General features: G+C 45.4%; 2 protein-coding genes across 14 annotated transcripts in view; one reads left to right on the forward strand and one right to left on the reverse strand.

Moving 5' to 3' along the window:
* LOC124482833 (phosphatidylinositol-binding clathrin assembly protein-like) lies at window positions 1–23,760 on the forward strand. 12 transcript variants are annotated; one of them, XM_047043393.1, is made up of 25 exons: window positions 5–132; window positions 277–490; window positions 7,664–7,806; window positions 8,982–9,057; window positions 9,288–9,390; window positions 9,530–9,623; window positions 9,779–9,890; window positions 10,017–10,123; window positions 10,235–10,276; window positions 11,388–11,473; window positions 11,985–12,108; window positions 12,510–12,634; window positions 13,341–13,438; window positions 14,458–14,610; window positions 15,187–15,270; window positions 15,683–15,763; window positions 16,922–17,032; window positions 17,820–17,951; window positions 18,125–18,155; window positions 18,251–18,350; window positions 18,619–18,642; window positions 20,579–20,638; window positions 21,548–21,652; window positions 22,296–22,400; window positions 23,056–23,760. In XM_047043393.1, exons 2-24 carry the CDS (start codon window positions 361–363, stop codon window positions 22,386–22,388), a joined length of 2,214 nt encoding a protein of 737 aa, XP_046899349.1. In that variant the 5' UTR covers window positions 5–132; window positions 277–360; the 3' UTR covers window positions 22,389–22,400; window positions 23,056–23,760. The 12 variants fall into 12 exon arrangements, with proteins under 12 accessions (XP_046899344.1, XP_046899340.1, XP_046899342.1 ...); XM_047043381.1 differs by lacking the exons at window positions 14,458–14,610; window positions 15,187–15,270; window positions 15,683–15,763 and having other exon boundaries at window positions 6–132; XM_047043383.1 differs by lacking the exons at window positions 14,458–14,610; window positions 15,187–15,270; window positions 15,683–15,763 and having other exon boundaries at window positions 6–132; window positions 17,832–17,951.
* ccdc83 (coiled-coil domain containing 83) overlaps window positions 20,607–25,943 on the reverse strand; it is a 9,209-nt gene continuing 3,872 nt past the window's right edge. Inside the window, exons 10-12 of one of the 2 annotated variants that reach the window (XM_047043395.1) lie at window positions 25,269–25,408; window positions 24,642–24,833; window positions 20,607–20,682 (exon numbers count right to left, since the gene is read on the reverse strand). In XM_047043395.1, the coding sequence (XP_046899351.1) occupies window positions 24,651–24,833; window positions 25,269–25,408 (323 nt within the window). In that variant the 3' untranslated portion in view covers window positions 20,607–20,682; window positions 24,642–24,650. Of the gene's footprint in view, window positions 20,683–24,391; window positions 24,834–25,268; window positions 25,409–25,943 lie in introns of those variants that run through there. The other variant, XM_047043394.1, reaches the window with a different exon arrangement.

Raw genomic sequence — 25,943 nt, forward strand, 5'->3', positions numbered from 1 at the left:
GGTGAAGTAAAACAGACCGTAGACTTCCTCTGTGGAACCCAACGAGAACGTGCAAGGGAGGGAGTGAGAAAACAAGAATTGCATGGAAGAAGGAAAGGGGTATTTGGATTCGAACAGAAGTCAAAACTCTGGGTTCGTATATTCTTTGTCTAAATAAACAAACAAACTTCAGTTTTATTAACGATCTGAAGTCGCGGGTGTGGGCTGCGTGTGTCATCTGGATACACGAGAGACGTATAGCCTATCGTCTAATTTGCTTCCTCTGTCTTGTGTCAGGTGGAGAATCCGTGGAACCGAGGACAATAGCGATTCCGCTGGATTTGAAACATTGTATCTCATTCATTGTGCAAATCTACAAGAATGTCTGGGCAAAGCATAACGGATAGGATAACCGCGGCACAGCATAGTGTCACTGGTTCTGCGGTGTCTAAAACTGTGTGCAAAGCCACCACGCATGAAATAATGGGACCAAAGAAAAAACATTTGGATTGTGAGTATTATCGTCAGTAAATTGTGACATTGTTGCCTTTCATTCGATTTGGTAGGATATCCATGATAAGGACAATGTTTAGACAGTGACCGAGGCCTGTATGTAAAGACTCTAGAGGTTAGTTTTAAGCCATTTTTCTCCGGTGTTTCCTACTCTTATAACAATGCACTGTTTCCTACAATTTTGAGTAAGCAAGACTATTGGTTTGCATTAAAAACTACGCTGGAAACTTTACGTTTATTTGCCACATGCCGGTCATGTATAAACAACGTGATAACTGGGATAAAACTAGCCCACCCTCGTAGACTTAAAGCATACTATGTAACCTACCTTTATGAGATATAACCACTGTGCCAGACTCCCTTAGAGTCAAACAGTGATATGATCAAAGATGACATGCCAACAGAAAACGTTTACACAGCGTCTGAACTTCCTGACATTTGACCACGGATTTGAGGCAGTCACATACCTCGGTTGGAGAACAGTAGTCTTTTTTTAACCCTCTTATCTTCTACCAAATAAACCAACGATTGTCAAAAGGCTTGCTTTTTAATTTAGATCTTTGTGAGCGATATTTGTAGACGATGTAGTTGTAAGTAGAGCATTGGTTCACCGTTTCACAAATACTTTAATTCTACCTTCAAGTTTTTTTTGGACAACACACTACCTGTTGCAGTTGAATAGTCATGCTATGTTAAACAAACTATATTTACTGTCAGAGATATAATGGATAGTGTTCTACAAGAATCAGTGCTTTAAGTTACACAATAGCCACTCTGCGCAAAATTGGTATTCATGAGTGTTAGTCACTATGCAGTGATTTGAATTTACAGCTCTGTATTCTTTTATACAGTTTGGGACAACATTGGTGTTGTTAGCATTCGGTGGCCATCACTGAGTGTTAGTTATTTGCAATAACAGTTGGACAACCTTTTGGATGACAGCAGGCATTAGTCTTACCCTTTGCTCTATTAGGTTGTGTCCAGGTTTATGGTGGGCGTAAAGTGAGTTCAGGCACAATGTTGGTTAATGTTAATGTGGGCATTTTTGCTTGTTTTTGCCCTTGTCATGCTAGTCCTGGTAATGTGAATTTATTTTATGGATGAGCTCAGCTCTCGGATGAGAATGTCCAAAGACTGAGGTCCTGACTAAAATCCCCAAAGATTCCAAGATTCCCATTGTATTGCTGCAGTAGTGTTATCAACACTAAGGATAAATGGTGCCCAAATCCCCAATTGGACACCCATTACGTCCATGTCCCTGGCTCCTTCCATCTTTAGTCTCAGACATTCTGTCTCTGGTTCTTGCTAAAAACAATGTTTTGTCACATTTCCTACCGTGGGAAGTAAGGACAAGGCCACAGTAAGCATGGGAATAGCTTTCCGTTTTTTGGTTCCACGTTGGAACAGTTTAGTGACAAGCCTCTTATCGGCAAGTGTTTGCACATGATGCATAAAAGATCTTTGGTTTTAGCGGTGACACCGACCAATTTCCTGTCAACTGCTAATTATAGTATTGGCTTTCTAAAAAAAGAAAGTCACGTGCGATGCCAGTAGGTGTTTTGAAGGGTACGTCTGGGACTGCCAGCCGATGGGAGCGTGAGGCGGAGGGGCCCCGGTGCCGTACCCCTCTGACCCTGCTGAGCAGCCGATTGGTGCGTCCTGAGAGTGGCAAGCGAAGTGGGGCCTCTCCAAGTTCCGCTCCTTTGCCGGAGCCGACGGCAGAAGGAGTTAGCAGGAATGTCACAAAGGTTGGAGGTATTTCAGGAGGGCTGGGTACACTGGTGTTGGAGTTTCCTCTCAGACAGAAATAGCAGTGACGCACCCCACCCCCCTCCCCCTCCTCCGCCCGTCTGATTTTTACGCTAGATACGTCCTCCTGCTCCTTTTTGATTTGGGTTGGGTTTCCGGCACATTCTTTAGCACTGCCCTGTTACGCCTAAATAAACTTAACCAAATAATGTTAAAACAAAAACACTTCAAGGAGAACAAGGGTAGTTAAAGGTTGAACACTAATAATATCTAAAAACGAAATGAAGTTTTCGATTTCAAATGAGTCCTGAGAGAGGGTTTAGAACATTATGCTCCACCTCAGTTCCAAAACTGTACAAGTTTGTCTGTTGAAAACAAGCTGTACAAATAGAAAACAAAGTCTATGGTACCTTGAGTGCCTGTTTGTCATTTGTATGGTTTAAATAGCTCTTGCGTAACTTTTATTACTCGGTTCTCAAAGTGCAAGGTTCAAATATGTAAGTGTTTCATGAGTAGTTTGGACTACTGTGGAAGTTCATTATATAATGTATTAATAATGCTTATGTCTGTGTGTATGCATCGAATACATGATGTATAAAGGATGATGATAAAGCAATGAAAATGTAAGCGATGCACTCGACAAAATAATAGGTAAAATAATGATTGCGTGACTTGGTGACTGGAATGATTCCTCCAGAAGACCGCCGTATTCAATTGTTCTGTTTTGTGTACCTAGTTTGGTATATTGATTCGGTTTATCAGGCAAGTTTTTAAACTTGAAAGATATTGAAACATATAAACAGTTGTTTGCTGTGCTGTTTGGATTACCATTTAATCCTAATGTACATAAAAGTCTAAACGGTTGTTGATAACCAGCAGGGCTGTCATTTTTGAGCCAAATCTAAACGGCCACCTTCATGATGCACAACACAAAGTAATGTTGCCGGCCTAATCAAGTGTTAATGAGGAGTTGGACTTCTCGTCGGTAGTGGTGGGCAATGCCCACCGGCCCAAGAGACACGTTTGCTGCTGTGTGCCCACAGGTTCACCCTGACCCCCCCCCCCCCCCCCCCCCCCCATGCGGAGCGCAGACCACCAGGAGCATGTGACTGCAGCCGTATCGAATGACCCGTCCCTTAAAAAAGAGTGCTGACACTCCCTGCGCCTGCTCAGCTAAATGGAGACCACTGTACCTCCTGAAAGGGCTTTGAGATTCAATATCATGATGCAAAGCTCCCGTCAAAAGAATACCAGTGCCACCATTCAGAGCTGTAGGGGGAGTGTTGGAGTCGCCATGTAACCTCTCTCTATATATGTATATATGTATGTGTGTGTGTATTTTTTTAATTATTTTTTCTAATTGTCAGCGGCCTCTTGTTTAGCTAAGGGAAGTGGCTGGTTTCAAAGTGCAGGGAACATTTCTTGACCTAGAGCTGCAGTCACTGCTCTCTAGGAAATCCTACTAATGCTTTACTATTTCCATTGACTCGGGATACATGTTTCTGCTTTGGGAATCTGACGTGGGACCCGTTTTCTCCTCACTTGTTTCAGTTTGAGCTTTCGTGGCTCGCTTTTTGAAAAAGGGCCGAGGCTCATTTCTGATCTGCATTCCGCATGGGTGATGTCTGCCGCCTTGTCTGGAATATTCCATATTTTGAGAAACGGTTTGGGGAGATATGGCAGGCTTCAAAGCTGCCTCGTGGTCTGGGTGTGCGGGGCCTGTAGAGAAAGCCCTTTTATCAGTTCCTCTGGTCGTAATATTGCTACTGTCGAAACACCCAAGAGGAAATCGTTGTGTTGAATCATGCAAATCCACAAAATGGTGCTGATCATGTGTGAGACGAGTGTGTGTGTGTCAGGGTTTGTGAACTTGCACGGCCTCACATGATGATGATCATAAAACAAAAGCTGCCACGTCACTGATTGACCCAACAAGACATTGAACTACAATTACTCTCTGGAAATGCCTTTAGACAAAGTCATGTGTCTCAAATGTACTAACCTACACTACCAATAAAATAGGCTACTCCTTTGGCAGCATGTGTAGTCCAGTAATTTTCGTATTTGTGTCCCCCATGCTGTCAGGCAATTAGTTTGACCACAAATTGCTGGTAATTACAAGCGACCCTGGTGGCCTCCTAACCCATGTTTATAGATGTATTTTCCAAAGGAATGGCTTGTAATGTAACATAAGCCATCTCTTTTGTATACTGTACACTTCATGTTGTTTACAGGGCGGGATGATGATGATTCCACTGCCAACAGTTTTTTAAATTCACCCATTGAGACTTGTAGCAAAAGCCTTTGTGTTTTTTGTTTGTGTGTGCAGGGTCTGTACTGGAAATATATGTGTGTGTGTGTGTGTGTGTGTATATATGAATATGCTGCTCCCAAGAGAATGGGAAGGAAATGCTTCTGTCAGTGTTCTGACGACTGCCTGGTGGTGTTACCATGGCGAGAGGTCAACTTGAAGGCCCGTGTTTAACCTACCACGTTTACTTTATTAGAATTTGGCTGATTCGTGTCAGCAGGTTCATCCTTCACTCTTCATGGCTAGACAGTCCCTAGTTGTATTAAGGAACTTAACTCTACAAAACATTGAGAAGCAATAGGCCATGTCGAATGAACCATTTCATGGTCGCCAAAGATACAATTAAATAAATAAAAGACTGCAGTGGGAATTGTGCAATGTAGCAGTCTTGTGGGTTACTTACTTTTGTTTCTAAAAGTAGGACTTATTATTTCCTGGTTTATGCTTGTCTGTATTTACAGCTGTTTCTATCAAAGCAAGCCTCTCTGCCTTGAACCAGTGCAAGCCCCGTCTTTGTCACTGCATCGGGATTCTAATGCTTCTAGATACAAACCGCAGACCTTTCCGCATGGTTTGACGATGTATCTGAAGCTCTTGTTTGATTCCCACCAGCTGCCTGGCTTTCTTCTGACTTCCCCTTGCCTGCTTCAGATTCTAACCCTGCGCACTGTCAGCTTACATTCCTCCTCAAATCTGGCATGCTGCTGTCCTGGCTCATGTAAAAAGTTTGACTTGGTACACTTGATATGGCATGTAACCTGTAATGTACTCCCCCAAGCCTGGTTCTCCCTCTGTATTCTTGCCTGTCCTATTATTTGGTGCCACAGTGTCTACTTTACATTTACGCACTATCGTTTTTCCAGAGACAACAATTAATCATTAAAAAGTCACACGAAACCAGTGTCCTAGGTTTTTGACTCTGGCAATACTTGTAGTCGAACTTGGATGTTCTGTAAGATCTCTCCCATGCTTCTTGCTCGATTAGAAAACACGACAGAAGACGCTGCTAGACAAGGACCCTCGCTAATGGCTTTTCGGAGGGCAGATTGATTTCAATGTGGTTTCCGGTCTTGAAATGGAGGAAGTGAAAAGCATCCTGCAGCTGAGCCGAGCGTTAGTTTCTTGCTTTCGAACAGCGATAGGTCTTCCGTGTGTTGTAAGGTTCACACGCCCCATTTCACAAGCCGTGTCGTGAAATATATGTCCCAATGAAGGAAACCATGTTCAGAGAAGCGGTTGTGTTCATGTGTTACCGTATTTGGTTGAGCTTCATTGGACATCGAGGCTAAAAGTGTGTGTGTGTGTGTGTGCCTTCTTAAAATAGGAATTCAGCTTGACCTGTTGGGAACTTCTTCCTCTTTTTTTTCCTGAGATAAAGAATGCTCAAATATTTATTGACGTTGCGCGCCAAGCTTCCATTTGGCATGTGTTGATTTTAAATATTATATTACTGGCACAGCACCCTACAGTCATCACGTGGGTTTGCCTGTAACTGGGCAAGAAAATCGGTGAATGAGCCAATGTTACCGCACAACAGGGTTCGAGGAAATTAAGTGTTGCATGTAGTCTGCACAATATGTCCTGAATTCGCCTAGAGACGTGACCTACTTTCACCAGTTCATAGTACTGTGTGTGTGAACCCCCTCCTGAGCTTTGCCTGCCACTTGTGGACTTGTGTTGTGATTCTGGCTGAAGGCATATTGAACAGGAAGAGGGACCACTTATTCACCTGTGCCTCTCCTGCTGCTCTGCTTCAGACGTTTCGTCTGTGAATGTCCTGATGACACTGGAGAACCCAGGAGGGATCCAGGTGGCCTGTTTGGTGTGTGACGATTTGGGCAGGGGGGTTAGTGGTGGGTGGTATGAACGTGAATACCGGTATGACCATGTGCCATGATATGGATTTAGCCATTTTGTGGATATGATGACAAACAAAATGTACGAAAAAGCTTTCCCCCCCAGTGTCAGTCGAATGAGAGTATAGTGGACTGGTGTTTTCTTCATGTTAGTTCATATTGTCCACCCTGAAGTCTACCATATTAAGAAATGTCCCTTTTTTATCAAATGAAATACCTAAATATGAAATGAAATTGCTGGTGCCCAATTAGATCCGAGAAATCGTCATTGCCACATATTCCAATGTACGTCAAGTTCATTTCCTGACACCATTTTGTTTCTGTATGCCTTGATGCAGAGGATGAATGAATGGAACCCCCTGACCCCAACATTGTCATTTGTCAGGTCTGAAAAGCCCTTTTGTTGTCACATGGCTGGCCTATTGTCTGTGTAAAAATGGCTACTGCAGTCCAGTAGGATGTTTTGTGGACCATCCATGTCATAAACAAGCCAGGGAACAACAGTGCAAGCACAAAATTGAACATATTCCTGTCTTTTCACGAAATGTCACCGCGGTCCGCAGGTACCTCGATGACACTTTTTTCGAAGTCGTGCCATATAAAACCACACCATCCCATCTCTGTTAATACAGTCTTAAAATGATTTGACATGCGTATCAATGGGAGAGACCAGACATCTGTGCGGCCACAAACCGCCGTGCGCCCGTCACTGCGTGTTCTGGCATGCATGCTCGGCACATAACTGCGTGTGATTTTTGAAAAAGCACGATTGTAAGGGACCTTATTCGAGGGTGTATGGATGGCCTGATGAGATCGGGCGTGCGGGCACAGTCTCATGGCACTGACGGGAGAGAGAGGACACAAGGCCTCCACTTTCACTATAGGCCAGATGGCAGTGGAGCCGTGCCAAAGGCAAAAGTCTCGGATGGAGGTCTTGTCCTCAGACATTTGTAACCACTGCTCTGACCACCCCCCCCCCCCCCCCCCCCCCCCCATCGCCACCAGTGCTACTTTACCGGAATTGTTTTCCGATTTCGGACATACAAGGTTGTTGCCTCTGTGAACCTGCGCTGGGGACCGAAACCATAAAGGTAACCTGTAGTACCAGGAAGTTTGTTATTGATTCATTCGGCTTCGCTGTGTGGAAATGTTTACCCACGCCACCGAGTTCTCGCTAATCGACAGAGAAAGGGGGGGGGGGGACGCACACACACACACACAATGACCTATTTCTCCTTCCCTCTGCTTCCTCCAGACCTGATCCAGTGCACCAATGAGATGAACGTCAACATACCCCAGCTGGCTGACACCTTGTTCGAGAGGACCGCCAGCACCAGCTGGGTGGTGGTCTTCAAGTCGCTCACGGCAACACACCATCTCATGGTCTACGGCAACGAGGTCAGCACAGTGACCCCACCCCACCCAAACTGAAACCCTGGGTTTTATGTCACTGAAATGCAACTTCATAGCTACAAGGAGTGTGTGTTAGCAGTAATTGCTGGGGAAACGTGCTTCAGTTCAGCATCTCGGACGGCAAAGTGGTTTCTTGTGAGATGTCGTATACAGCTTCATCCACTATAGCTGGCAAAAGCACACGCTGGGCGTTTTATATTTAAAGCCGTCTCAGGTGCGATTGCACAGCCACCACAGTGTCAATGTTTTGGAAAGGAATGACCCTAATGACAATAGACTACCTCAAAGGTTTTAATTCCTACCTTCATGGTGAATTGAAATTCAATTCAAATTAAGTTAATTACCATAGGTTTCTTTCGTATATTACTTTCAGAAATTGTCTGGTGTTAATATCATCGTAATCATATTATGCTTGATGTAAATGACTGAAAGTAGTAGCTGATTGTCTGGGACAAGGAGACAAGTGTTCATGTCAACACATTGTGGCAAGACAAGGTGTAATGCATGACATGTTTGTGTTCTAAATGTCAGGACCTTTAATCTTATGGTGATGTCATCTCTAGCCCTCAACTTTGTTTACATTCAGTTTGCTTCAGTTCTGTTTTGCATTTGGTCTTTTGCCTTTGTCCTTATGCACAGTCACGACATGCATCAAATGCAAATAACACGCTTCCAGCAGACATTATTGCGAGATGGGCGCCGGGATGAATTAGTAGTGAGGTCATTTTGAAGTTGTATAAAAAAAATGTCAAAATATACTAAATTAAGTACATTATCCCATGAAGACAAGGAGAATTCTTTTTTCATTTGAACTAATTCTCACATGTGAAGGCCCTCTGCAGTTTTTCTTGATACCAGCAATATATGTTACAAACAATCCTACAAAGATTAGTTTATCTTCCCTGACCTCTGTGTCACTAAACAATAATTAAATGGTTGACAGTATGTCATGTGACAATTGCATTTTGCCCAGTTGGTTTGCATTGCAAGATGGTGCTACAAAAGTCTATAGCAAGATACCAATGTCAGAAGCAGTAGGTTTTTGGAAGATATTTAATGTTTATGTTCTTGAATTGTAAAAATATGGTGGCTTTCTTTCATACTGGTTTGTCTTAAAACGTGTTTGTGGAACTTTTATACTTTACTTTTTTGTGTTGCAGAGATTTATACAGTACTTGGCTTCCAGGAATACTCTATTCAACCTGAGTAATTTTCTCGACAAAAGTGGCTTACAAGGTAAGTACGTGCTATCAGCACCCACTGTGCTGTCCCACTAGCTTTAAGGAGGACACATTTCTTAATGTGCCAGGCAAGCTGTGAGTCTGTGGCACATGACGCTCAACCGGAGGTGTGTGTTTTCGTGAAGGCTAAACTTTGACCTCAGTGTTTTCAGTTGGCGTGTAGTTTTCAAAATCGAGTGTTTGGATAAAACGGCAACCTTTCCGTCTCTCACTTTCTCCCCTCAGGCTATGACATGTCCACATTCATAAGGAGGTACAGCCGCTATCTCAACGAGAAAGCAGTGTCTTACAGACAAGTCGCATTCGACTTCACAAAAGTAAAAAGAGGGTAAGGAGACCTATTCCGCTCTTTTCAGATAGTTCACACTTTTTTTTTTTTTTTTTTTCTTTTATTATTGGCCATCACCTGAGAAACTGGTCTATCATTTTGAATTTGGCCCCTGTCCTTTGATTCTGCGTTTCTGTAGTTCGGATGGCGTGATGAGAACCATGAACACAGAGAAACTCCTCAAAACCATACCCATCATCCAAAACCAGATGGACGCGCTGCTCGATTTCAACGTGAGTGTCAGTCGACATTAACACTTCCTTGTTGTTATGTTCTGTATGCCCTGTGATACCAACGTTATTTCCTTATAGCCTTCTATTCTGCTTTGAAGACGGGTGACTTGTGACCAATCCCAGATTCACATTCAATATCCCTTTTTGGTCTTTAGGTCAATGCCAATGAACTGACCAATGGTGTGATCAACGCAGCTTTTATGCTCCTTTTCAAAGACGCCATCAGACTGTTTGCGGCCTACAACGAGGGCATCATCAACCTTCTGGGTGAGCGACTCCAGAACCCACCAAAGATGACTTTATTAAGTCTACTGCCCCCCCCCCCCCCCAACCCCCACACCATCTGTTTGGTTTCTGAAAGAAAAATGCCTTTTCTCTACTTTTCTACTCCAGAAAAGTATTTTGACATGAAGAAAACCCAGTGCAAAGAAGGCCTCGACATCTACAAGAAATTCCTAACTCGAATGACGAGAATCTCGGAGTTCCTCAAAGTAGCCGAGGTAATCTAATCGCCACCTTTTGGCAGTTTATCAATATAAACATTAAAAAGGATCATTTTAGCCTCCACTTTAGGACCATGTCTGATTCTCTCTTCTGCCCCCTATCTGTAGCAAGTAGGCATAGACAGAGGGGACATCCCAGATCTCTCCCAGGTAAGATCCTGGCTTTTGCTCCTTCTGGCTCCTCCTAACCCAATATGGCTGTCACTTCTTCTGAATCCTTCAGCTCCCCCCCCATTAACGTGACCTCAACAGGCCTCAATTAGCCCCCCCGACCAGCCTCTCTCCATGCTGCTGTCCCCCCAAAAGTCTCCCACCACGTCAATAGCCCCGTACATCTACATTACATTTTACATTTAGTCATTTAGCAGACGCTCTTATCCAGAGCGACTTACAGGAAGTACAGGGACATGCTCCCTGAGGCAAGAAGGGTGAAGTGCCTTGCCCAAGGACACAAGGTCATTTGGCATGGCCGGGAATCAAACCAACAACCTTCTGATTAATAGCCCGACTCCCTAACCGCTCAGCCATCTGACCGTACATAGACGGTCTTCCTCTCTTCTCTTGACATAGCTGTAGAGCTCCGCTCGCTAGGCCTGGCGCCGTGCACTTTGCTCCCGTTCCTGTAGGAGGAAACTGTAGACTCCTGCCCCTAACCTTGCACGACATACAGTAAAATAAAGGTGTGGGCTCGAGGCGTAGTCAGGGGATGGATGCAAGCAGGGCCCAGTTGAAAGAAGGGGCTTTTGTGTGACCTTCATCAGAAATGGTTTGAATGACTCGACACATTACCTGTGTCATGTACTGTAAGCAGGTCAGTGTGTTGAATTAGCTTGGACGACTCCCTCTTTGTCTGGTATAAAACCTTTTTCTTATTTGATCACTTACGATATAGTTGCTGCCTCTTGTCAGATGGTGCATTAACTATACCAAATATATGTTCTATCATTCATTTGGACTGTATTGGGACCTGAAGGCTAAATGGCTAGCTGCTCCAATATTAGCTATGTTTCTCCCAAAACCTCTCCTTTTTTTCTCTCTGACAATTACCACCTTTTATATTCTGCATCTTTCCATTTCCAGTACACAGTTTGTGTAAGTATCTGTATCTAACTCTTTCTCCGTGTTGAAGCGTAGCACGTTTCCCTTGTGCAAAATAGTCTTGTGTTTCGTTCTCGTTTGAATGCAACATTTTTTTTTTTTCCATTGTGTTTGGAATTTCTGCCTTTACAACTGACTGCATCGGTTGTTCCCATGACTCCAGGCCCCCTCCAGTCTTTTAGATGCACTGGAGCAACACCTAGCCTCTTTAGAGGGCAAGAAAGTGAAAGATTCCACTGCAGCCAGCAGGTACAAAGATTTTCCCCTTATTTTTTAACTACTTACCCAAGGCCATGCACTCCTGTCAGACCTAGGCTGGCAGCCATGCCTACACTGTATGTGTGTGTATACAGGAGGTTATATACTGTTCATTGTCCTACAGTCTTAAGTACAGCACCAGAATGTCTTACAGCTGTTTGTCCATGTCACAGAAAATGTTGACTCATTCGCAGGTAAACGTGGCCAGATATTGTTGATAAAGACTTATGGTGACTAGAGGCCCAATTCCTTTGTCAATCCGCATTGCAAGTCCACATTTCTGTAGCAGGAAGAACAGTTTGAAGGCAAACCTGTCTGTCTATAAAGGGAATCCTTCCTTTATCTGCCAACATTCTGTCAAGAGTTGTTGTACCTCTGCACACTGTTAGTTTTTACTGAGCCTGTGAAACTGTCCTTTTACCAGTGCAGCATCTTTTTTTTTAAATGGTCTGTAAATAGTGCACCCCCACCCACAAACTCACCCCTCTTTTTTCTCTTCCAGGGCCAGCACTCTCTCCAATGCCGTCTCCTCTCTGGCCAACACTGGCATATCTTTCACCAAAGTGGACGAGAGGGAAAAACAGGCCGCTCTGGAGGAAGAGCAGGCGCGCCTGCAAGCTCTGAAGGTACATTTTCCCTTCTCCTTTCCACGTCCACATTCCTTCGTGTCTCTGAATGGACATGCCCAATCTAGGATGTCCTCCAGCTGCTCGTCCAGCCATTCAACCCCAAACGCCCCTACACGTTTATTTATTTTTCGTTTTTTTATATGAACATTAAAAAAAATATCCAGAGGTGGTTTAGCTATTTTTTCCTCCATGCCTGATTTCAAAGGCCACTTATTCTGTTGGTTTGAGTAGAGTAGGTGGAGGAGGTCGCTTTAAGGGGAAAAGAAATCTCGCCCGAGACTAGATTCTGCAGCTATCGCGTCTTGTCGGTTGAATATCTGGTTTGACATGGAATGTGTAAATGGGGCCTGGAACGCTCCGCTTCTGGCTCGTGGCTAACTTGGACTGGTTCCACCCAGGAGCAGCGTCTGAAGGAACTCCAGAAGAACCCCAACACCACCGTGTCGCCAGCGTCCACGGCAGAGGGCACCGTCCACGCGGCTCCTGCCATTGACCTCTTCTCCACACCCAGCTCTACAAATAGGTAAAGACTCTTATCCTCTCTCTCTCTGTCTCTCTCTCTGTCTCTCTCTCTGTCTCTCTGGCATTCCTCTGCGTCTCTGTTCCTTGAGGTGACTGTTGACGTGCGGTTATCGGACGTTTCGAATACTTCAGATATCTTCAGTCCGGTGAATACGTTGTGAGACATGGACCTCGACAGTCTCTTTTGCAAACTTGTGTGACCGGTGCAAACTTCCATCGGATTATTCATACCGTGTTTGTCATTTTCATCAAGCGTTACCATCATCCTCCTAAAGGGGTTCTCGAGCTTGTTCAGTCAGGCCCTCTTTCCGAAAATGTGGATAACATTTACCCCCCACATACACACACACTCCTCCTTATCTCACAATTCGCTAGTCGCTCACTACTCCGTTTTGTAACCACGGATCCCAAAATTGCAATTAGTAGCCAACATTTATTCTGTGTAAGAAACAATGTACCTTTTTATTTATTTTTTGAAACCATTAGAAGTGACACCGTCGCTACATAACTGTCGCTTTTTTACCTATTGTTTCGACCAGTATAGGCACCCAAAAAAATCGTATAAGACTTTTGCACAGTATGTCATCAAACAAGAACACTGCTCCACATTCTTTTGTGTACAAGTCCCTGGGTGTGCTGTCTAAAATGGTCTTGACAATAACATCTTGGCCTTTTTGTGTCCTCCCCTCCCCGCCGCTTCTCCACAGCACTTCCAAGGCAGCGAGCGACCTGCTGGACCTCCAGCCGGCGTTCCAGCAGGCCCTGCCTCTCTCCTCTGGCCTGCCTGCTGCCAGCACATGGGCAGGTGAGATCTCCTGGCTCGGCCTTGGAAGCCCCGCCAATTAGTCACAGCTGATCCTGGGACATCTCAGATGCTCGCACACACAGCCACAGCCCTGTGTAGTGCACTCTGTGCACGTTTCCTGTATGAACTGATCTCGCATGAAATATCTATAAGATGGGAAGTGGATTTCCTATATATTTATCTATAGCTGTTAAATATTGGACACACTGTGGTAATGGAATGTCCCCTGCCCAGGCAAATGTGGACTCTGGCAGAGCCAGTTCTTCTATTTAACCGTTAAAATGGTCGTTCATTTGAAATGCAAATTCAGTGTATGAATAATGTCAACAGTTTTGTATGGACAAAAGTATTTGTACCCTGTGCTACAATCTTCAGCGGTTGCAATAACCATGCTCTATCTGAACTGCCTCGACAATCACAACCCAGGAGCAGCCAATTATGTCTTGAATGAAGGTTGACAGACACCTGACTCTGCAAAACAAGGGTTTGACCAGAATTGCAAAGTCCAGTCAAATGAGGTGGCCCTTTAAATGTGACATGGCCTGTAACGTGTGCTTTAGAAATCACTCGTATCAACGGAAAGTAAACACGGATAAGGATAACATGATTAGATGCAGCGCACACTCATTCTCCCACCTTTGGCCCACAAACGATATACTGGCAGCGCTGTTTTTCCTTTTGACCTACTAGTAGACTTGGTAGTTTCATCTTGAACTCCTTCCCTCATACTGAGAAACCATGGCTTACCTTATTTTTGGTGTATAATTCAACTGTACCAGGAGCATGGAGCGTTGATATTGTTTTCTAGCTTCTGAGTTGGCGTTTTCATATGTCCCAGGATCAGTTCAGCCGCTTGTTTCACTCTACACCCCAGTAGGAAGTCATGTGTCCTCATGGTGTTTTGATCTGGGCCTGCATACTGTCTGGTGCCACATGCTGTGTTTTCACTGATTCATCCTTTTCTAACATCTCCCTGTTTTCTCTATCTCCTTTTCCCCCCCACTGTTCTGTCTGCATAGATCCTTTCACTTCTCCCGATGCTGTCGACGACTCCATTCCAAACTTAAATCCTTTCCTCACCCTTCCCGTTGTCGCCGCTGTCCATCTACCCGTTGTCTCCCCAGACGCTGTTAGTTTGTCCTCTAGGACACCGATTCACGAAGTGTTTGGTGGTAAACATTCCTTACCATTAGTCTTCCATTGTGTTTTTGTTTGTGTTGTTGTTGTTCCCTTGTTCGTACTTGGCATTTGCGCCTCATGTCAGATGTGTCCTGTCCATCACTACACAAGGCCATCGTGTAAATGTGTGTGTGGGGGGGGAAACTGTACTGTAGAGAACCAACTGACACGTAGATTTAATTAATTTCGGGGAGGGAGGATACTGGACATTCTGGATGCTTGTTGTGTGAGTGGAACGGGAGTTGCTTGTTTTCTCCCAACTCTAAATTGACCTCAATCTTCCTTCTTTCTTTTTTTACACCCTAGACGTATTGACACTGGTTGGTTTGCAGTTGGGAGATTTTTTTAAAAATTTTTGTTAAAATAGAAAACAAAACAGAGAGGCTGGATACATAATCTCTATATATAATCTTGGATATATAATCTGAAAGGGGAGGGGACGAGGCTGGATTAATAATTGACTTGACAAAAATGTTCAGTGTTTACTTTTGTGTTGTCATAACGCCAGTAGGTTTATCATTCGTTTTTAAAGGCATAACTCATCGTAGCCTTATCTTTTGATTCTCCAGATCATTACAATCCTTTTCTTGATCCCAGCTCTTCCATCTCGTCTGATCTTGATTCCACAGTGCAGATAGAGCAGTTTATCTCAGGTACTTCGGAGAAGAACTGACTTGGCTGTGTGTTCTGGGACGAAGGGAACGCTTAAGGACCCTGCATGCGACGAATGCATGGTTTACTGCCGCCCCAGTAGCCTTTCCCCCCAGAGTGCTGTTTGCCTTCTAATATGCTTAGTGTAGTTTTGGTTTGGCTTTGTCATGAAATGAGTTCTGATCTTCTTTAAAAAAAAAAAAAAAGAAGAAAAAAAAAGAAAATATATATACATATATATCTTTTTTATTTTTATACCTGCATTGCAGATTCAGACTTGATTTACTTGCGTGCTCTGCTCCGTTTCTCTTCTCCATAATCTGTTCTCGTTCCTCCTGTGCCTTCTAAACCCGCCTCCACTCTTTGCCTTCCTTCCTTTCCACCTCCTGCTCCCTCCCTCTGGCGGTGTGTCAGACTCCTTTTGTGGGCCTGCACCTTACCCCACCACCCCTCTCTTCCAATCCGAGTCCCCCGCCATAGCTGGTCTATTTGGAGGTAGGTATTACTCTCCCATCATCTCGCTACGGAAACAGGCTGAACATGGCGCCCCGCCTGTCCCTTCTTCTGGTTTGTCCACACCTGTCAATTCAGACCTGGCTGTGTGACCATTTTGCAGAAGCCTGATAACCACACATTCGTTTGACTCAATGTGTTGGAGGAGGGGAAACATCTAGAACTTGTGGGGGTCTCGGGGACCAGCGTTGAGAAAGATTGTTGGGAGAGTGTGTGGAATGTTTCTAGAGGTCAAAACCCAGCAGGGAGTCAGGTGGCTGAGCGGTTAAGGAATCGGGCTAGTAATCAGAAGGTTGCCGGTTCGATTCCCGGCCGTGCAAAATGACGTGTCCTTGGGCAAGGCACTTCACCCTACTTGCCTCGGGGGGGGGGGGGGGGATGTCCCTGTACTTACTGTAAGTCACTCTGGATAAGAGCATCTGCTAAATGATTAAATGTAAATAATGTGTTGGGTCTCGTTTAACCTTCTCCTCGGCCTCATGGAAGCGCTGATCTGGGGGGTTAAACTGTGAAGCTCTTTGTGTGACTTTGCTTGTAAAAAAGGGCCGCACAAATACAGGAAGATAAGCTGTCTGAATTATATCTTAATAATTGATGTTTGGGTTGTCATGGGAATGTCATGGAACTTGTTTAAAGAACTAGATTAAGACGGCATCCTGGTTCCGTAAAGGCCAATTCTAGTTCACGCAATCCGACTAATTCAAGTCAGATTCACAAAGTCGAGATATCAATTTCTCAGTTTGGGTCGTCAGAAGTAGACTATGCTTCACCGCTAATTGGATAACGGAGCATTTGGTTGGAATAGCTTCTCAATCTTGTGGAATTTCTTGGGATTCTTCTCACACGCGCGCACACACACACACACACACACACACACACCCACACTGTGCTGTGTGGGTGTGGACATGCTGTAACTAAGGCTGCAGGCATCGTCAGGCAGGCTTGTAGGAAGTCCACACTGACCAGCTGCTTTCCAGTGCTCAAGGTTGCGAGCTTTTTCTCAGTTTGGGAAGCCAAATCTCCTGCTCATAGTGTAAAACATTTTAGGTTGGCCCTATTTGTAGTACAGGCTGTGTGTGTGTGTAAAGTGCCGTGTCAGGCTCCTAACCTCGTTCGTCCACCTCCTCGTTTGTCTTGCAGGGTTCTCCGGCTCTCCCAGTCCCCAGCAGCAGCCCCCCCCAGGCCTCAACGTCGACTTTGACTCCGTGTTCGGCAACAACGGCAACATCGTCAACAACATGGACCCTTCTGGTAAGGGTCCCCCATGTCCTCCTCCTCTTCCTCCATCGCTGTGCTAACGTACACTTCCCATTTGAAGCCCACGGGGGCAAGCGAGCCTCGCTCGCTCTGCTGCCCCCTAGAGGCCTGGGGAGGCGGGGTCATTGCTGTGTGTCGGGGCTCGATGTCTCCATGCAATATGGTGGAACGGCATGCTGTTGTTAACGGCCATCTTAATGTGGACTTCCTGTGTTGTCGCTGGTGGGGGGGAATCCAGGGTTGATTATTCCTATGCACGGCACACAGTGTTTTGGTGCTTGATGACAAATGTTTTGTCTGGTTGGGGTTTTTGGCATTTTTACTTCAAGTGTTCCTGAATTGAGCGTCTGTGTGCATGTCATGAAAATGTGTGTGTGTGTGTGCGCACAGTGTATTTTTGGTGCTTGGCACACAATCTCACAGTCCTTTTTGTTTTTTCCTCCCTTGTCCCGGGGGTCAAACCCCTTTGGGCCTTCTTGGCTTTGCATGGCAAACGCATGACTGGGTGAGTTAACTTCATCCGCTCCTCCTAGACAGTCAGCCTTTATCTTCCGTCTCACGCGTGATCCCGGCTTCCTGCTTCGCCCACGTTAAACATCCTCTTCCTGTCTCGTCTGTGGCGTTACGTGTTTTGTGTTTGTTTGGTGTTTTGGGTTCGTCGTCCCCTCCCCCCCTCCCCCCCCGTGTGTGCGTTTGGTGTGCCGTTTTCCATGTCTTCACCCCCACCCCTTGCTTGTGTCCCCTCTCCCCTCCCCTCCTCGCCCTGCCCCCTTTCTTTAAGATGATGTTTTAGGTGGCATCCTCAAACCAACAGTGGCCTCTTCACCCAGCCAGGGGCTCCACCTCAGCACTCAGCTGTCGGGCAAACTGGTGTCCGACGACCTGGACTCTTCCCTGGCCAACCTCGTGGGCAGTACGTATCACCCGCCGTGCATCTCAGTAACGACAGCTAGCCTGTGTTGAACTGGCTGAAGGGGTTCAAGTTCAGTCCTTCGGAATGACCCCACTCGCTTGTCGGCTGTGAACGGTTTGAAGCATATCTAGACTTGTGCTCACTTGGTCTGCTCTGTTTTATTCCTTTTCCAGATCTAGGAATTGGAAACGGCACAGCAAAAAAGTGAGTGTTTTCAAGTCCTTATCTGCTTGTTTTTCTGCTGATTTAGAGTTCTGTCAGTGACTGTAGTTTTTTTTTTTTTTTGTGACATCCTGTAGTGATATTCACTGGAGTCAGCCTGGGGAGAAGAAGTTGACTGGTGGAACCAACTGGCAGCCAAAGTCCGCTCCCTCAACCACATGGAACCCTGCTGCCATGGTATGCCCTCACAGGACTCGATCCTAATATCCGGGCATCGAATGTTGGTTTGATCAGCATTGATTGTGTTAGTGACGCGACCATACTATGGATTGAGTCAACAAAAGCTCAAAAAAATCTCTTGCCTGAAACCAAACCATAGTCATAAAAGCCAGTGTTTTTGAAATGTTGCGGTGTCTCAACGTTGTGGATAATGCTATCATCTCGTTCCTGTACCTGCCACTACCTGGTGCGTTTTGTATCATTCCCGGGGGCAACAAACGCACAGAAGGCCATGCATTTCCCACGATACGTAAGTCCCAACAGTTGAATCACATCCTGCTCTAAAGGTTCCATTAACCAGCCGTCTCCACCTCCCACCACGCTCTCTTACGCCTGACCCCCGGAGGGCGTGTTTCACCTCCCACCCCCAACACACCTCTGGTCTGCGCAGCGAGCACAGCTAACACTGCTGTCACACTATGGCAGGCTTTGGCCCGGTCCTGACTCAAATCTCTAGTTCCTGAGCGCTAACCACCCGTATACATTTGAACGCCTTGAGAACCAGAAGGGGCTCATGACGAATAAAATGTCTGATTGTAATAGATTTCAATGTAATGGCCCTGAGCAATATAGGAAAGATATCCTAGTTTGGTAACCTTTGATAACCTTATCTTGTGTGAGAGGCCAGGAGATGGGCTAATGGTTGTTTGTGGATTCCGAATGTGAAGTTGCTGTGGAGAGGATGTTATGAGTGGGCAAGACTGCTTGTGCTTGTGACAACACTTGATTGCCGTTTTGCTCAGCCAGTTTTGGCTCGGTCGGATCTAGACAACTAGGGGCATGAAGTCGCTGGTCCACGACGCAAACTGTTTTTTAGACACAGACAAGGTTTAAGTGGAAGGTTGAGTGTAAACTTTTCGATTCTTGCAAGTAAGAACCCGTTATTAATTAGCGTGGGCTATAATCACCCGTATCCTTTACCTCTCATGCGTTTCCTCGTGCTGAGAACCGTTCATTATCAGGGCGAGGGGGGGGGGGGGGGGGGGGGGGGGTTGAGCGACAAGGTCCTGGCTCTTGGCATGAGGAACAAGTGCGGTCTGTGGAGAAGGCAACAGTGTGGCACTGCACATGTCCAGTCAGCAGCCTAATGACTGGATGGCTAGTAAATGATTTCCTTACCTTGGGGGAAGAAGAAAAAAAAACCAGGGATGTTGGAACAAATCTGAGTCTGTTAGCCCCGCCGGGCCCGAGGGAGGGGCCCTTTGCAGACTTGTCTTGTTCAGCAGACCTCTGCACCTGCTATCAACCGCTACTCCGTCTTTTGAGGCACGCTACTACTTTAACTCTTCACTTTCAGTTTTTTCCCCTCTCTTTCAAATGTCTCCTTGCCCCCCTGCCCCCTCGCTTAAACTATAAAACACTTGCAAGTTTTGATCAAGTAAGGTTGCGTCAAACGTGTCCCAGATTGTGTGCGCGTGTGTCGTTAGTCGGAGGAAGCAGGATGGCACCGAGACAGGAGAGTGGCATGCGAATGGTTAAAGTGGTGGCTGAGAGATGAACAGTGACACCTCTGTTCTGGTGACTTGTCCCTGGAAAGGGAAGTGACATCGAGGCCAAAAAGCTCGCTGAGTGTTTGCACCTGCAGGAAGTTTGCACCTGTCTACTTTTTGGAAGCCAAATGGCGGCTCACGACAAAGCTTTGACTGTCTTCATGAGTCGAATTGGGCAAAGTGTAAGTTGACGATGCGCATTCTCGATGGGTTCTTCTCGAATGAAGGACAAATGATGAACATATCATGCATTCCCTTGTGCTGGGTCTGGGGAAAACAGTGCAAACGTGTCTTGCATTGACAATCATAAAAGCTCCTTGGAACATGTGCCTTGTAAAAAAATTTATAAAAGACAAACCTTCTCTACCAAGTTAAGTTCTGCTCATGACACTTTTGCACTGCTGTTGTTTCAGACTCGACACATTAAAAAAAAAACTGGAGCAGCCAAGACTAGTTAAAAAAGGGAACCATGAATAACGGATATGCTTCTCTGCAATTGTCCTCAAATGATAACAAGATATGAGGGTATCTGAAAATTGTTCCCATGAATTATGACTCATCTGTGACTAATGGCCTTGTCATGAGATGATGCAGTTCAGTGTCAATGCATATGTGTGTGTGTGTGTGTGTGTGTGTGAGAGAGAGACTTGTCTTCAGTCCTGGTCAGCGAGTGATCGTCTCTGCTTGTCATCTCAGGCACCATCTGTTATGGCGTTCCCGGCAACCACACCAACGGGTATGATGACATATGGAATGGTAAGTCATTTGGGATGTCTTCCGGCTATCGAGAAACCCCTTTCCTGTCTCGCAACGCAAGAACAAAAAAAAAAATCAGTCGGACAAGAGAATAGTTGTAAAAAATGATGTCAATGATCCTACAAAGCACCTCGGGGATTCGACTTATGTAATTCCTTGGAAGCAACTTCATTTATATATATATATATATATACAAATATGTGAATGTTATCATTTTCTGTAACGGACAGGGCAAGTCGAGGGGAAGGTGTTAGTACAGGCAGTAGGACCCAGGGGAGCCCCCTGGTGGCTGGTGCTGCAAATGGCGCCAGCTCTGCTCCCGAAACTGGCAACCGATTTATGTAGAAAAGGTTGACTTTTATGACCCTAACTAACCCAGTTCCCCTTAAGGCAGGTGGAATTAATCCAACGGTTCTAGTCTCCCTTCCTCTTAAAACGATGTTAACATAACTGTGAGCATTTCAGGAGAATAATCCCAGGAAGTTCGCCCAGGAACTGAAATGGTGACTCATGCTGTTCTGCATGTCATCAGTAGTCTTTACACCCACACACACAAAGGGAGACCATTCAATAGAAACACGCGCGAGGTTGACATATCGTGGTGCTGGTTTTAGCATTGACGACATCAGGTACTAGTCACGCCGGACAGATGGATCACGTAAGATCGGCTCGAAGGCTACAGTTTCCTTGTGAAAAGCAGGAAGAGTTGTCGCTAACCAGAGTCAAATTAGGGACTCCACTGCACTGGCCAAACGTTAACGCATGTGACGCTACTGGCTGAAACGGTGACGCGTTGTCTGAAACTGGAGTGCCAAGGCGCTCTCGGTCTCGACACAAAGCGGACACACGCCTGCATTTTCTCAGGTCATTGTTGGGTGACATTTTGTGTGTGTATGTGTGTGTCTTCAGCCTCCACAGATGGGCTCCATGTCGATGATGACCCAGCCCACGATGATGTACACGCAACCCGTCATGAGACCAGCCAACCCGTTCGGCCAGGCCCCTGGAGCGCAGGTACGTCTGCTCTGCTGAAGAACACGGGGTGGGGGGGGGGAGCCCAAGGATAGCCCAATGTACCATTCTCTCTCAACTCATGATTCATTAACGTGCCATTGGAGTACACTTTCATTCGCCTAGCACTTTGAAGTGACTCGAGTTCCATTCCGAAGGGCGCTAGGAATCCTGCGCTACGGCTCTCGCCTCGTGTCTCATTTCCCCCCCCCCCTGTGGTGTGTAGAGCACGTCATGTTCACTGCACACAAGGACTTCCTGTACGCCCACTCTAAGAATAGCTTGGGGGGGGGGGGGGGGGCGAGCCCCAGGTGGAGGGATATTGGCACGTTTGACTGTCGCCTACGTCATACGAGAACTACATGACTGTCCCCACTAGCATGTCACCATTTCTCCTTTTGAGGGTTGAGGAAGTCTAACGAGAACACCTCCCCTCCGCCTGTAGTCTTTCGCTCTCATCTGCTAACATGTCTGCTGGTACAGTAGGACCTCTGTGCCCTGACAGGATCCAGTAGCTAGGCCCCTCCCACATCCAGTAGCTAGGCCCCTCCCACATCCAGTAGCTAGGCCCCTCCCACATCCAGTAGCTAGGCCCCTCCAACATCTCGCTGAGGGCTTTCCCTTCTGTCCCTTGTGTCTGACCTAGCCCTGTGCAGCCTCTAGTTCGTCCAATCACAGCCCTCTCCCGGCTCCAGGAAAGGACCCCTTTGCGCAGCTCTCGCTCAAGGATTTCTTGTAGAACATCATTTAGGTACAGCATGTGCTTTGTTGTGTGTGTGTGTGTGCGTGCATCCCCGGTTTCGATCTGCTACTCCCGCCGTCTTGTCAACAGCCCATTTCCGCTGGTTGGTTGATCTTCACAGACATGCACGTCAGGCGTCTCGTAATAGCTCGACATGAGTCATTCATATCACGATTCACCTATAAAATGGAAGAAGCCACTTTGATGTCTCTCTCTCTTTCTCTCTAGGCATACGTCCACACAGGATGACGTTATTAGATGCAAGAATAGTGGTTGTTTTTCCTATTTTAGTTGATGAATTGCAAAAACACTTTGAAGTGTCCTTACAATGTGCACGTGGGTCAGTTAGCTTCCGTCATGAATTGCAGGATGTAGGAGTAAAATGGACTTTTGAAGCCTTTCTTGAGTTGGCTTTATCCTGCTGCAATGCAAGCCCTCAAACCTTATCTGCTTTGCCTACTTTATAAGCTTGCTATTGCCGTCTTCATTTTCAAAACTTCACTTACAGCACATTCATATTTGGTTTGATGTCATAATGGTTGAGCGTGTGTGTGGCCACAGTGCAACTTGGTCGCCAACTACAGGAAGCTGGGTGAATTACAGTTTTGGTTGCCATTGACCAATTTTGTGGGGTCAATCTCAGCAATGTAATTTCTCTTCCCAGATGCAGTTCATGTAATCCTGAAGGACACTTGACCCTCTGAAGTTGAGCCATACGATTGGCAAAAACCTTCAAGCAAAACCCAAATTAGCAGATTTCCAATCTTCTGATAATATTGGGGCCCGATAGGGAATCATCTGAGGAACCTTCCGGAGTCTTCATGTTTTGAGACTGACTGTTGCCAATTTAGTAATTTGTCTGCGGAGGAAACGGTTCTTTCCCTCCCTCCCTCCCTCCCTAGGGATTACTCACCCCATTTTGTTATCTGTAAAGACAAACATGGATCACAGAAAGGGATATATTTAAACTTTGCTAATGGTTTATCAAGAGATGGTGGGTTGGCACACACACAGGTTGCTGTTGACTGGAGGAGGATTTGCGTGGGAGTATTGCTTTGTATAATTATCAATCATGATTACTTAATTTAACCATCACAGATTCAAGACGCTAACCTCTGTTTATACCATGATTTATATTTTTTATTTTCATTATATTTTTTAATGTATTATATTTGCAGTAGACATTCCTTGTGTATTGTTTGTATTTATTACCAAGTGAGGACATGAGAGAAAAGTAATTCATTGAACTTGAACTCTTCCTTGTGGAGGTATTCAGGTTTATACATGGGTATGATTGATTGTATAATTGGATTTTGAGAGTGACTGAGTTAAAAGTTAATATAAAGACGAATAAAAAGATGAGACTTGTTCACTGACTGAGGCACTAAATATTCTCAGAACTGGCGTAACGTCTCGTGCAGTTCTGTGGCAACAACGTAACCCCTCCTGTTCGCCAGGTCAATATGGACAAATGCATTAATCCACATGGCAAATTCTATGAGTTTGGGGTTTGGCGGAAGGGGGGCATTTTCACTACATTTGTGATTTGGTGGCATTAAAATTGGGAAGGATACACATTTATGCTTTACGCTTGGCATGTCATTTATTACTCATTGACTATTCTTACTGCTGCCTTTCCAACAAGAATGTGCAGAGTCTCCTTCGTGCTCGGACCATCTCTCTGTCTAGTACTATAGACCAACACTTGAGTTTGAGGTTGTCATTGATCGGGTTGTAAGGTGTGGCCCTGGTCCTAAAGCAGATGGCCATTTAAAAAAAAAAAAAAAAAAAAGTTTGAGTTCTGTCTTTTGTAAATTGGCTATTGGGCCCATTAGAGCCAGGAGAAAAGGGCACTGTTGATCGGTGCTTTGTTGTACATATAAACCAGATCCTGCCTATCTGTTAGTACAAGGGATGGTCAGAACGTGAAGGTGATTCTTTTCATTAATTAAGCATATTTGCAGCATTGTCCCTGCAGATTATATTTTTGTTTATATATATATATATATATAAATATATATATATATATGTATGTATGCAGCCTTTGGTTGATTTTCCAATAAAGTGCAGCTTCCACACAATTATTGTCCTGAGAGTTTGTTGAAAATGGACTGATTCATATGCACAGATGTGGGTTTAGTCACAAGTACAAGCTTGTGCCATCATGCCTACGTATTCATTTTATTGTGTAATAACCTATTTAACAATATATTTAAATCCACGATCTGTAACTAACAGTTGGTAGGTTACCTGGGCAGGCTACTTGAATCTGTTGTGAATGATCTTGGCTGTGAGGGGCCATTCCTCAGGCGCCAGGGGCAGTCCTGGGGCGTACGAGCCCGAGGAGGAGGGCTCTTCGGAGGGGAGAGGGTGCAGAGGCATGGCCTGGCCAACGACACTCAGCAGCTTCAGCTCCAGAGGGCCCAGGTGCCTGGCTTCCTCCTGCCCAGTGGAAAGTCACAAAGGGAGTCGTGACACGGGCAGCGCATCCTGTTTGTCTACATACAGGCCATCACATCTATGCTACCCTCCTCAACTGACCTCCTTAAATGGCGTGTGTTTGGAACAAAAATAGAAGGCTCCTTTATACATGTCTAATACAATTGACATGCTTTTCTGCACTCAAATTAAAGTAAACAAAAAATTATATATATATATATATATATATAAATAATTGTGTAATTATGTGTGTGTGTATATATATATATGTATATATGTATATATATATATATATATATATATGTATATATATATATATGTATATATATATATATGTATATATATATATATGTATATAGGTCAGCCTTTTTGTGGGCTAATGTGATTCATGATCGTGCCGGGACTTTTTTGTGTCTGTACCCAGAGCGGTCCTTCTACCTGCAGGTGCGTCTGACTCCCGTACAGAAGAACACCCAGGTCCCGAGGGGGGTCGTCTGCTGGCTGGGGGGCTGCGGCGTCGCAGCTGTCTTCTGGTTCTTCCTCCTCCAGGCGTCTGCCTCGCCCCCTGACTTCCGGCCCTGAAAGATACGTGCCGCGATGCCCGACGCTCAGGAAAAGGAGGAGAAAATACAGACGACGAGAAAAAATGGCGCTGGCCGCTGTTGTTTTTGTGTTTTCAGGGGCCGAAGTCGAAGCGGGGACAAGAGGGGTGACCGTCCTGCGACATGAACCTAAAAAGAAAGTTGTGACGTGCCTTTCCCCAAAGGTAAAAGGGATGACCAAGAGGCCTTGCATCCCATATGGAGAGAATCAAGAACAGCGCAGTGCCACACAACAGCTGAAGCCATTCTCGTATGGGCACAATAACAACATGGCTATCGCTTTCTCTCCCCCATCCAACTGAGTTCCCTGCGAGTTATTTGAGGCGAGAGATACTCTGATCAGATGACCATCATTGTGACCTTTAACCCTCTATTGCTGTTTTCATTGTCATGCCATCAACCAAGATCTGATCTTTGCTCCCCTAACTCGACCAACAAAACAGAAAGTGTTGATTAATGGAGCCATTCCGCATAAAACTGCCATTGCCCTACGATGATCAATTTTGATTAT

This window comes from Hypomesus transpacificus, chromosome 20 (genome assembly GCF_021917145.1).
Source record: "Hypomesus transpacificus isolate Combined female chromosome 20, fHypTra1, whole genome shotgun sequence".
Taxonomy (NCBI): Eukaryota; Metazoa; Chordata; class Actinopteri; order Osmeriformes; family Osmeridae; genus Hypomesus; species Hypomesus transpacificus.

Coding starts and splice junctions, on each gene's coding strand:
- LOC124482833 (XM_047043393.1), top strand. CDS start 361: ATGTCTGGGCAAAGCATAACGGATAGGATAACCGCGGCACAGCATAGT. Junction 10,277..11,387: donor ACATCCCAGATCTCTCCCAG/GTAAGATCCTGG, acceptor CCATGACTCCAG/GCCCCCTCCAGTCTTTTAGA. Junction 12,109..12,509: donor CGCGCCTGCAAGCTCTGAAG/GTACATTTTCCC, acceptor GGTTCCACCCAG/GAGCAGCGTCTGAAGGAACT.